Source organism: Nematostella vectensis, chromosome 12 (assembly GCF_932526225.1).
Source record: "Nematostella vectensis chromosome 12, jaNemVect1.1, whole genome shotgun sequence".
NCBI lineage: Eukaryota > Metazoa > Cnidaria > Anthozoa > Actiniaria > Edwardsiidae > Nematostella > Nematostella vectensis.
In genome coordinates, this window is record NC_064045.1 from 8,336,842 (window position 1) to 8,349,694 (window position 12,853).

Consider the following 12,853-nt stretch of genomic DNA (forward strand, 5'->3'; position numbering starts at 1 on the left):
ACCTTTTTAAACAGTCATGTAGTCAAACTGCATCACAGGGCATTACATAAATGATACATTTAGTTAACACTCTTCAGGACAGTCCTGGTCAGGGCAGCTGCCTGTACGAGCCCAGTCATTCTGGTTTGCTTGTAAAGTTTTTGTTAATCATACGTTTCTTGCATCCTTATTGGTTTTAATAGGGGACTTGCGCTAGGAGATTATGTGACTTTTTGGGCGTCAAACTAGCGCACGCGCAGGCTTTTAGCGGCAAAACAACAGCAGTAAAAACAACTTATTTATCGCATACGAATAAAGTCAATTTTTTTAGAAAGGGTTTATTTTCATTTAAAGATATTATGTTTTCGTCATTCTCTGTCGTAACGGACGCAGCAATTTGTGTTTATTTTGGCTTGAATTTGCCACCAAAGGTCACGTGATCTCTTAGCGCAAGCCCGCTGTTAGTTTACAGTACTTCACAAAACTATAAGTGGCCACGGTTGCGCGCGTCGCATTGTAATTTCTACTCTCCACAACTCTCCGCTATCGAAAGATGCCACGGGTGATGTCATATTTTTAAAATCAAGGGAAAAGAATGTAATTCACAACTAGTTGCGAGTCCTTACCGTATCTATGAGGCAGCCATGACAAACATAATATATTTATTTGCATATATGAAAATTACGATAGCATGGTAATAAGTGGTTTTATCCAAAGAATAAAAATTGATAAAACGCAGGATGAGAATTCGTTTATTCATTTGTTTAAAGTTTTTTTTCTTATAGGGTATTATTTTACATATCCGCTTTCTTCTCCCTTTTAATTTGTAAATTATTTGGAAGAACCCTATTGTAGCAGCTCATTGTATTGTATGGTGTAAAAAAAGCTGCATGAAGTCTATTGTCACTAGTCACCTAACTATGTCTTGGTATATTGAATCTCTCTGATCCTGTAGGGAGTGGTAAATACTCTCTCTATTCGGCTCTGTCTCGCATGAACGTTCCCTTCTGCCCTCATCCAATTCCGCGTAAATGCTATCTCTGACGCCCGCGTTGAATGCAGTTTTGACCAGCGGCATGTACAATCCATCGTCAGGTGAACTCTGATTGGTTGAAATCGTGCTGACGTCAATGTCCACGTGTAACTGCGACAAGTCCACTGCGCACAGACCCGCGTCACTCAAATTCCTTCGATGAAATCGAGGCATCGCTTGATATCGAGTCAAATCGTCCGTTGTCGAAGCCCGTCGTGGTTTCTCTATAGTAACAATCCCGTGGGTGTCGCTATTCTGCCGGCTATGCCCTCGGGTAGATTTCGTGCTTCCGCTCTTTCCTCGGGAAGGACTCGGAGTAGCCGAAGTCCCCTCCTTGAGGCTGCCTGAAGGAGACACACTGACAGCGTGGAGATCCGACTCCTTCAGGCTCCTATGGCTGGGGGTGGGACTCGGGTGACAAACTGACGCGTTCGACAGTCTCTTCCCCTCTCCTGACGGGCTCGTACTGCTTTTCGGCTTACTCACGTTCAGTGGGCAGCGATCAAGAGAGTTATTCAGCGGCTGGTAGAGATTCTCGTTTTCGCAACCGCCAGATAAATTCTGCGGATCCGTTAGCGCGCGTGACAGGCGTTTTTCGTCGCAATTGCGCTTTGCTTCCATGGAATCCTGACGTCGTGGTTTTGCTCTTCTGAGAACCACGGCGCTTGGGGCGGACGCACTTCTTTCCTTTTGATCCAGTGGCTCATAGACATCGCTTTTTCCAAGAACCACGGCTACGCTATTCCTACCTTCTACCAGTAAGGGCTGGTACAGACTCTCCGGTCTTAGATTGATTCTCTCTTCCGCTACATCGTACTCGTAAATCCCTTCCGGTTCGATCTCAGGCCCCTCGAGCTCGTGGTACAAAGGCTCTGAGCACGCGGTATCGCACAGCGGTATTACCCTAGTGCCTCGATTTAATGTCCCAACTCCACTGTCTCGATTCGGTGTCGCACCTCCAATACCTTGTGATGAATCCTCGTTACCAGGGTGAGGCAAGTTGAGCCCTGAAAGCGCCCTGAAGGTCTCTGTGACACGCCCGTCGCATGCGCTGTCATACACATCATCGTTAGGTTCGCGGAACCCCAAGTTAAAGGCGCCTTCTCTCGCCTCCGCGTACAAGTCACCAGTCTGCTCATCCGGACCTAGGAGCTCTAGGTACGAGTGGAACGAGGGAGGTCTGGGCTCGATACGTGGGCCGGTTGGAATGCTGGGTAATGGTGCGGAATAAGGTTTTCCTGCAAACAGGATTTCACTCTCTCAAACAAATCTTACTAAAAGGAGGAATGCAAAAAAAAAGGAATAGGGAGGAAAAAAAAATTACTTGACAAATATATAAATATAAAGATTCTTCAATATTATTGTATGTAGATTATTTGGCAAGGTAATAGAACCATTTATATAAAATGCCTCGGCTTCAGATTCTCAAAAATATAATATTAGGAAAAAATTGAAACAATGGAGAGCTTACCAAAAAACACAACTTTGGGTGAAAAACTCCATTGTTACAAATTTAACGACAAGAAGAGATATTTATTTGGCCGCTAAAGAACCTTTCTAAAACACTTGCAACGTGATTATCATGACATGGGATAATGTGTGACTCGTGACACAATACTTTGATTGACATACTCACGTGGCGTCTTTTTGATTGGCTCCTCGTACTCGTGACCTTGATTGTTCTGCGCACGCTTAACATCCACTGACCCCCTGCACGCCCCAGACCGCGTGCTCATGTTGTGTAGTGCTTGTACAGGCGCGTAAAGGCCGTCATCGCTCGTCTCGTTCAGAAGATGGTTTTTGTCGCCTTTCGAGCTTGTTTTTCGGCCACCTGAAGAAGCCATACGCAGTTAGGGAGGGACGAAAGAGGGCGAGGTAGGTGGCTGACTTTTTTCTTTTATTTTTTCCCCTTTTTTTCTGTAATTGTTTGGGCTACGTGCATTATTTACAGGTTTTCTATCGTATGATTTTTATGGGTGCAGGGGGTACGAACGCACCCCCCCCCCTTCCACAACGGCCGAAAGTCCACTTTGGGCTCTCAATAGACGTGCTATTTGTAGACAAAACTCAAAATCATAAGCTAGATCACTCTGGTATTAGCCAAATCCGTCAATAAACGTCCCGTGGTGATACTGCAAAGTATCGGAGGTGGTTAGATTTTTATCAGAAACTCCCTCCCTCCCTCCCTTCCCCCCCCCCCCCCCCCCCCCCCACCACCACCTCGAAAAATTAGGTCCACCTTTTCCTGATTTCACACACCCCCCCCCCCCCCCCCCCCCCAAGAAAATTCCTGGGTACGGGCCTGAATCACTTTTATAATGGACCGTTCCTTATGCAGAGAAAAGTGTGGGAGGTGCGAGGCCAGAATGGGGTACTCAGTTATGAAAATGAGGAAATGAGGGAAGAGTGGAGGGGAGGGAGATGGTGGGAGGGACAACCCAGAAGCGTACACCGAGAAATAAAAAGGAAAGATACTTACAACCTTTCAAAAAACTAACTTTTTATCATTTTTTCATATACCAATGACATTACGACACGATTGTACAATCATTTTGAGTTGAAAATTGAAACTAATTCCCGAGTCTCCAGCCCCCAAAAATACATATGATGTTCTCAGCTCTCGAAATCCCAGGCAATGACGATCGTGGTAGTGTTGATCAGGAGGTGGAATGGTTTAGTTAGGCGGGGCGAGGGAAGGTAGGGGCTTAATCACTTGTAGGCTCAGGGGACGTTGAGTAAGAACCAACATTTTGGAAATGAAGACATTTTGATATTTTGTTAGAGTGCCAAAAATATCGTTATTGAACAGCGTTATAAGCTCCCTTTCCCGAATTCTACCATATTTATCACCCATTCTTATACCACCGATTCCACAGCGAGGTGGATATGATGGTTGTGAAAGAGATGTCCCAAGGTGTGGAGGTCCGCTCGCAACCTTGGCCCCTCTTAAAATATCAAAGTGGGTGATTTCTTATTCAAAGAACAGCCATATACTATTTTTATGGCATATACCTATGAATGCGCACCCCCTCCCCCTAATTCTGGGTACGCGCCTGAATGCAGTAGTCCCGTTAGTCATAATGATTGCAGTGGACGTAATGACGATCGTGTCTTACCTGGCACTCCATTGGCCCGCGGCGAACCATTCCTGATAACAGAAAGTAGAGGAATCTCAGCTAGAGCACAAACACCAAAAATGAGGTAAAATCCATGAGATACCTGCGGTTCATCTCCAGCTCTTCGTATTGATTGTTGTCCATCTTTAGAGTCACGCTGCGCCTTCGCTTTCTGGAAATAAGATACTACAGTAATAAGGTTCTGGAAAAGAAAACGCCCTTGACCTGTGATAGTGATCCTCACATATACATTTTAGCGCATCCGTTCTCTAACTGAGTGGTTGTTTATTTTCGCAGAGAAGCTTCAAAACCCCTCTACACCGCCTGTAATTACCTCCATTTAATTGCCAAAAATGTCATTTGCATGATTCGAGTTGGTGCGTGACACTAGCGAGACAGATTTATTTCAAATATAAATTTCATGTAGATTTCAGTCTGTCCCAGCACAATTTTCGAGTCAGCATCGCAACAAAGGTCGGATAACAAAGCGAAATTACGACATTTGATCCCTAAACTGTTTTTGCTTAACGTCTTTTTTGTCGGCAACTTCATTTTATAGAACTTTAGTTCAACTACAAAGTTTGGGAGGCCTGTGTTACGCCAACTAAACCGTAGGCTAGCGAGTTAACCCACCTCGCGAGCAGGCTTAGCTTTTACCTCCAAACTAACCCAGAGTTTGGGTTAACCAGCGTTTCGGTTAACAGAACTAATCCAGGGATAAAAATTTAATCGTGGGTTAGGGCAAATTCAACCCTGGCTTAGCGCTGATCGGCTTTTCAGGAACCGGCCCCTGGGAAATAATGATGATTATGATAATATTGATGAGAGTGATGACATTATGGTAATAATAGTCATAATGGTGGGGGTAATGATGAAATGTGGAGGAGATGGCCAAGATAATGGTGTTAGTAGATAATGATGATGATGATTTTGGTGATGATGACAACACGTAGACAATGGCAATATATTTTACACCGATAGAATACATCGCGGTTCTTGTACTTACAGTTTTGCCTGCTTGGCGCGAACGATGCACAAAGTCACGAGGATAAAAATTAGTATCGCAACAACCCCAGCGCCGACATAAACCCAAATAAACATCCCTGAAACATAAAAACGAGGTTACGATAAGAAATTGTAGAAGGTATGTTTTCTTTCAACAAAGTAAGCTGGAAAGGGTATGTGCCATTCAAAAGGCGTAAGTATTGTTCTTGTTTGTGTGGAAACATTAGGGAACGTTATAAATTAGTTGTAAGTGGATTATGAAAAGTTATGAAAACTCGCAAATATTAAGATCGTGAAGTCGCCACCAAATGTCCGTATGTTCAGATCGTGAAGTCGCATTCTTATGCCCGTATGTTCAGCCCGACATAACGACATGGACATAAAATAAAATAAAACAAGTTTTTTTCTTTTATGTCGTTATGTCGGGCTTATATCTTTATGTGGAACCATTCACACTTAAACATACAAACCTAAGAATGCGCGTGCCTATGTCGTTATGCGTTATGTCACTAGTCTGCACCAGGCATAATCAAGGCATACCGTTATCTGCTTCGTCTTCGCTTCGTTTCGGAGAGATGGTAGCTCCAGTAACTTCTCCATCCGTCGGCACGAACGTTCCCTTGGTTCCACGTTGCGTAGATTTCCATCCAACCGTGGGTGGCATAACTGATGTCGTGGCTACTGAGGCGTAGCTTGCCAAAGTTGACATGGCCGTTGTCGTGGAGATTGTGACTGTTGTCATAGTAACGATCTGGGTGGCGGAAGTGGAAGGGGGTGGTCTGAGGGTAACGATGGGTAAGGTTGGTGATGTGGTCGTAGTGGCCGAGCTGTCTAAAGGTGTTGTGGTTGAACTAATGTTGTTAATGTTAAATGGTGAAGGTGTGACGTTGTTGATGCTTGTTGGTGTCTGTGTGAGGGTAATACGCGGACAGACTGGTGTTGCTTTTTTATCTAAAAGGAAGAAAAAAGAAAATCCACACGTAAACACATTAATTTACGATTATTTTTTCCGTTGATTACGGCTATAAGTTTTCATGGGTAAATTGATGCATAGGAACTTGCGGGGGAATGTACCAGGCTGATTGTGATGATGATATGGTTATAATGATGATGATTAATGGTGGTGGTTAAGATGATGATTATGAAGATGATGATGATATGGATTACGATAGTCGCTGTGGTGATGCTGAAAAAAGAAGCTGGACGATGACTATGATATGGATTTTTTTATTGTTGTCTATATTGAGAATGATGATGATAATACAATCTCAAAGGCTGGTGAAGCTTATCTCGCAGATCGAAAAAGTGTTGCTGTTTTTGTTATTGATGATGATGATGAGGACGACGACGGCGATGACGATGATGATGGTGCTGCTGCTGCAGATGGTGATGATGATGATGTTGATGTTGATGGTGATGATGATGATGACGACGACGACGACGACGATGACGATGATGATGATGGTGCTGCTGCTGCTGATGGTGATGATGATGATGATGATGATGATGATGATGTTGATGGTGATGATGATGATGATGATGATGATGATGACGATGATAGTGGTGATGATAATGATGATGATGATGATGATGATGATGATGATGATGATGATGATGATGATAATGATGATGTTGATGTTGATGATGGTAATACCTCACCTATCACGTGTAGATATAGTGGTGGCCCAGTCTCCTCCCCGCCTTCTGTTCTTGCGAAGACCTGGTACAGACCCGTGTCCAACAACGTCACGTTACGAATAATCAAGTCCCCGTCTTTTGATTTGCTAAGTCGGTTATCAGATAGCGTTGCCAGGGCAACGGCGTCCTTATACCAAGATATATTTCCTGCCGATACGTCAGGCGCGTCGATAGTGACGTCATCACCCGGAAGTGCGTTATCTGATGGATTGAGCTGATCCGTGAAGATTGGTTTAGGGTCTGTTGAAAAAAAATCAGTATCATCAAAACCAGCGTTATCATCATTGACATCATCTTCTTTATCAACACCGTAATCAACTGCCGTCACTGTCTTCTTCTTGACCGTCATAATCATCACTATCTTGATCATAACAATCATCATTGCCATCACAGGGCCGTAGCAGGGGCTGCGGCACTGGGGTTACGTGCCCCCCCCCCCCCCCCACCCACCCAATATTTTCACATATCAATATTTGGGTGACCTTCAAACCCGCTCGGTCAATCTCTGGGAGGCCTGGATCTAAGGCCTTTTCAAGATTAGTGAGATAAAAATTTGACCAAGCTGTCAGGTTTTTTTGGACAAATTTTTGCCACAAGTCTCAAATTGACAGGAATCAGCATTTTTCAACATATTTTCTGGAGATCAGGGAGCGGGAAAACTTTAGCTCTTCTAAATATGGGCATCAATGACCATATAAGGCAATGCAAACAAAGGACACTATCCTTGGGGAATATGTTTGATATGAAATGTATAAAGAAGTGATCTCTAGGGGTGTGGTAGTGCCTGCTACGGCACTGCATCAATATCGTCATCTCCATGACCATCATTTACCATCACGATCATCGTCTTGGTCATTACCAGCCCCCCCCCCCCCCCCCCCCCCCCCCACACACACACACCACTTTACCGAAAAGAGTTTTTTTTACATGAATCAATTGCTTCATTAAATTAAAGACGATATTCTACATTTTAAAAACTGTTTGTAGTCAATTTTTAGCTCGACCTCTACATCCCCCCACCACCACACACACACACACCACTTTACTGAGTGTAGTTTTTTTTACATGAATCAATTGTTTCATTAAAGACGATATTCTACATTATAAAACTGTTTGTAGTCAATTTTTAGCTCGACCTCTAAATCCCCTCACCCCCACTCTCACACACACGCCTTCGTGGTACCATTTTGCCGCCCCTGCAATATTATTATTACCATCTTCGTCATGATCATTAACTTTATTTTCCCTCACCATAACGTCTTGTGACCTTTAGTGACCCAGTAGATGTTGCAACCGAGGTCCAGCTAGTGGCCACGCATTTGTACTCTCCTTGGTCGCTCAATTGAATATTCTTCACAATCAGCTTCAGTTGAGAACCTTGGATGAATTCGTACTTGCTGCTTAGCTTGACATTCAGAACGGTGCCATCCTTGTACCAAGTTATATATGGCGGTCGGACGTGCCTAACGAAGAATGGTTGAGATTAGATTGTGTTTTATCAAGACCAAGAATATGCCGTTTTGGAGGGTTGGAAAAGTGAGAGAACTCTTTAGTCTGATTGATTGTCTAAGAGGAGGGGAAATTCTGGGTGTTTATCACCCCAACTTTGCTTGAAAAATACCAATCTTCCAGTGGAAGATGCCGCAACGTCAGAACTGCCAGAAATTTCAGTACCGTAATTTAAGTACCGTGTGAAGTCAGTGTAGTCTTTTCTTACCCATTTTTCACATCATACTCCACGATACATTCTAGTTTGACTTTTGGAGTCCCTTCCTCGAATGTGACGTTGCCTATAGGCTTCAGGAATGGTTGCCCGGATGTCGACAACAGTTTACCTAAAAAGGAGAAATAAAAGCAAAAATAAGATTTTAGTGAATGACGATTCCCGTGGTATGTACTCTGATTTGCCAAAGTTAACAACTAATCAGAAGCGAGATTAACACACATATTTGGTACGATTTGTAATAAAGCGCGCGCAGTTTTTTGGTTTTGAGGTATAATGGAAGGCCAATCGCGCCGCCATTTTATGCTCCCGCTCAATACCGAGTCACACAAAGCATCCATTTTCAACGGCTAATTAGAGCGAGTAACAAAGATATTTTCAATCAAATATCGTCAATAACATATCCGACTTTATTAGTAGATTGCTTTTTTGAAGTTTCCTTGAACAAACCGTTATATTTTCAATGATAAACAAAAACACAGAGTGGTTGATCGACATTCTTTCATTCCAGATAATAGGTGCAGTGGGATAGTCACATTACCTGAGATAGTGATTTTAAAATCCTGCGTGAAACTCTTGCCAACGTATGGGTTGGACAAAGTGACTCTGTACGTATCCGCCTGTCTATCCTGGATCCCAACAAACGACAAGTCCCCGTTTCCCGATATAAACATCTTGCCATTGCTGAATCCATCACTAAGAATGAGACTGTCACTCAGCCGTTGCCAGGTAACGCTAGCAGGGGGGTAACTGCGCGTTCTAGGGGAGGGGATGGTGAATGACAAGTTTATCCGCTTTGTGAGGTTGACCTGAGTAGTACTATCCATCGCTTCAAAGTCTGCAAAGGAAAAAAAATCAAATTAAAAAATACTCAAGTTTTGGGTAAAATACAAACTTTCTCCCGAAAAAAACACAGGAGAGCTGGCTCGCTGACTAATTTTCCTTTTTCACTACGTTGCTTTAGAAGCTTTATAGCTTACTTTCTGTTTTAGTTTTTTTTTTTTTTTTCAAACGGCAACATCAACTACTGGAGTACCAATAAAATTATATATTATCAAAAACAAAAGTGCCAATCAAAACAAGTGTACAACTCACATGCAACTTTCAGCGCCGCCACAACACTGACGATAGATCCGTATCCATTGGTTGCCACGCAACGGAATTTTGCCTCGTCCACGTGACGCTTCAAACCTGTCACAAGCAAGTTGCCATGGAGACCCTGTAATGTGTATTTCTGATATGGCAGTGACGAAAGCTCTGTGTCGTTCACGAGCCAGGTGTAGGAGATTGATGACGAGACTATGGATCGTGCCTCGCAGTAGAAGAGAGCGTTTAATTTCTCGCCGGCGGTGGCGTCACAAGGCTGGGTTTTGAACCATAGAAAATGAGTCGCTGGAAAGAATAAATAGATATAATAAGCTATTCTAACTTCTCCTATTATAATCCATGGGATCATGCTTAACGATAAAAAATAATAATAAAAAATGCAGGATTGATACAAAGGGCGTCAAATGGTCCCAACCTCGCAAAATTATATTGTTGCTCTAGAAAATTATCGTAGGCCCGCCAAGGGTATGCACAGTATTGCTCCAGTTTTTGTTAAAAAAAGAAGAAATTGCTCGTTATTCACCAAAAAATGCTCGCAGACGACAAAAAGTTAAAGTGCTTGTGCTCGCCAAAACTAAAGCCCTGCTCAAATAGTAACTTATGCAGGCGTGTGTTCAGAGGGGGGAGGGTGGGGAGGAGTCCGGACCCCACCCTGCTCATGTAACGAGATGAGTCCGAGTCCAATTGATACCTTCGTTGAATTGAAGAAGACGGTTAATTTCATGTTTGTATTTGGACAGAGCTAAGGATGCCGATTCCAACTAATTGATCCGTGGTCAGTGAATTACTACTCTCAGCCCACCCTCCGTTTTTCTCTAGACACGCCCCTGTTATGTTCGGGCCCTTTTGTCCACCACCTTTATAAAATTCTCTTCAATAATCGGCTGAAATCTCAAATCGAAGTGTGAAGATGTAATACCGGGGTTAATAGTTTTTTCAAGCATATTTAGAAGAGCTTTCCCACTTGCAGATTACCAGAAAACATGGAGAAAAGCTGATACCTGTCAATTTGAGACTCGCGGCAAAAATTTGACAAGAAAAACTTGATCACTTGGTCAAATCTTTATCCCACTAATCTTGAAAAGCCCCTAGACCCAGGCCTCCAAGAGATTGACCGAGCGGGTTTGAAGGTCACCCAAATTTTGATATGCGATCAAAATCAGTTACGTCGTAACTTGCAGATGGTACTTTTCTGTCTTTTCTTTCTCTTGAACGGACCAAAGAATGGTCCGGCAGCGAAATTGAGAAAAACACAGATCACTATCCCTGTGACTAACAGAATCCGCACAATCCGTAAACCATTAATGTTAGGTTCCTTTTTGTAGTTGTTGCTGTTTTTGGTGTTTTAATCGTAATTAAAGTAGATTTTTAAATGAAAATAGTCATAACTTACGAGAATTTGGATAAATACGAGTGTTTTCGCTTACTAAACCAATGTGTTTTTTTGCTGACAGGCTGACAGGGTCAGATAATCGCAGGGCCGGTAAGGGTTATTTTCGTGATCCGTAAACAGCGTTTTTTGTTTATCGTGAATCGTGGAACGGACAAATTGAAAACCGTGATCCGTGATTGTTACCTTAAATTTTATCAGCGTGAATCGTGATCTATGCTCATAAAAATCGTGATTTCCGAGTAAAGATTGATCCTTGTCGTCAGTTTATCAGTTTATCGTTGAACGTGATTTCCGATTTTTGAAACTCGTGCAGGGATCCACCCCCCCCCCCCCCCCTCCCCCTTACCGCTTCGCCGCTTTTTTATTATTTTTCCAGCCTGAGATTTCACCAAATTTTAAAGGGGCACTTGCGCACGGTCTGAAGGGGCTACTGGAACCGTATGTCCATCGGGGGTGGGTGGGGGGGGGGGGGGGGTCGTAGTCATTTCTAGGAGGGGGAGGGTTCTTTTTGTATAGTACAAACAAAATGTGTAATGTTATTTCATAAAACAGGGAATGCTGGAAGTTCCTGTTCCGAGCTTGATCTATAAATGTGAGAGGAATACACATTTTTTATAAGATGCTTTTTATAAGAACATTCAGCCTGAGAGTTCACCAAATTTTAAAAACGTGCCGAGGCTAAGATAGCAAAATAATATTGCTTTTTTTGTCCTGATGCGTTCTAAAATGAAGGATGAATATTGTGCTCATAGTAACAACCTTATTATTGCTATTGATCATTTGTGTAATTCTCTTTCTAATAATTCATTTGCGTATTATATTTTTATATACACTAAAATATAAGAACATCGTTAACACTATATTCAGCTTTAAAATGCTCCAAAAATAAGATAAAGTGTATTCTGTACAAAAATATGATCACTTGGATCTTCTGTACTCTTGCTAAAATTATTATGTTTTCGATGCATTGTAAGTGATTTAAATTACATGGTCATAAACAATTAAACATTTCTTCTGAAGTAAAAAAGGTTTCAAGGTTAATCTACAGCTAAATAATCCTATTATACAAGGTCAGATTCGCTTATTGATATCACCAAAGGGCAAAGAAAATACCCACCAAATAAAACGGTAAACATGGTACACAATTAGCGACATAAATTAGACAACAATACGCATCCACACATCAAAGAGCTTTGTGAGATGCTCTCTTTACAAAGCGGAAAAGAGCAAACAACAAGCACAGTCATGTCCCTTGAAAAAATATTCCTCGATTTTAACATAGTTTACTTACTCTGGTCGCCGAGGATAAAATGAATGCAGCATGTCTTAAGAAATACCAAAAGAGCCAACGAAATCCTCTCCCTTCGCATGTTGGGCCATCAGTTAAGTAAGGGAAGTTTAAAGGGGTGATTCGGATCCTGGTAGTCCTACAGTGTTGTGTGGGTTTGAGGTCATGTCATCCCGTGATATAAACAGGACAGGAAGTGACCACGCCTCCAGCGGTCTTGATAGATTGGAATATGGCGCCAAAATTAAAAGAAAGGAAGTAACACAGTTGCTTTTTTTGTGTAATACTTTGACTTGTTCCTTAACGCGTGCAACAGGAGGCCCCCTGCTTGAGCTTGATAAATCATGCATGTCTTTTCATAGACTTGCTCCAAGTCAACCTCAGAGTCAGTAATCGAGCGAAGCGAGATTAAATCAGCGAGCGAAGCGAGATGAGGCCGCAAAGCGACCGACCGAGCGACGAGGTCGCTTAAAAAATGGCTCCTAAAACTCAAATTTTTTAAACGACTTTG

General features: G+C 42.6%; 1 protein-coding gene across 1 annotated transcript; it reads right to left on the reverse strand.

Annotated features, from left to right (window-relative positions):
- Window positions 1-715: 715 nt before the first annotated feature.
- LOC5509605 lies at window positions 716-12,514 on the reverse strand. The gene is made up of 12 exons (XM_048719919.1): window positions 12,346-12,514; window positions 9,650-9,946; window positions 9,096-9,392; window positions 8,549-8,666; window positions 8,083-8,294; window positions 6,793-7,071; window positions 5,674-6,084; window positions 5,135-5,231; window positions 4,232-4,300; window positions 4,129-4,160; window positions 2,649-2,843; window positions 716-2,250 (listed from the first exon to the last, which is right to left on the reverse strand). Exons 1-12 carry the CDS (start codon window positions 12,422-12,424, stop codon window positions 890-892), a joined length of 3,447 nt encoding a protein of 1,148 aa, XP_048575876.1. The 5' UTR covers window positions 12,425-12,514; the 3' UTR covers window positions 716-889.
- Between the last annotated feature and the right edge of the window lie 339 nt (window positions 12,515-12,853).

Coding starts and splice junctions, on each gene's coding strand:
- LOC5509605 (XM_048719919.1), bottom strand. CDS start 12,424: ATGCGAAGGGAGAGGATTTCGTTGGCTCTTTTGGTATTTCTTAAGACA. Junction 9,947..12,345: donor TTTTATCCTCGGCGACCAGA/GTAAGTAAACTA, acceptor TATTCTTTCCAG/CGACTCATTTTCTATGGTTC. Junction 9,393..9,649: donor GGCGGCGCTGAAAGTTGCAT/GTGAGTTGTACA, acceptor TTTCCTTTGCAG/ACTTTGAAGCGATGGATAGT.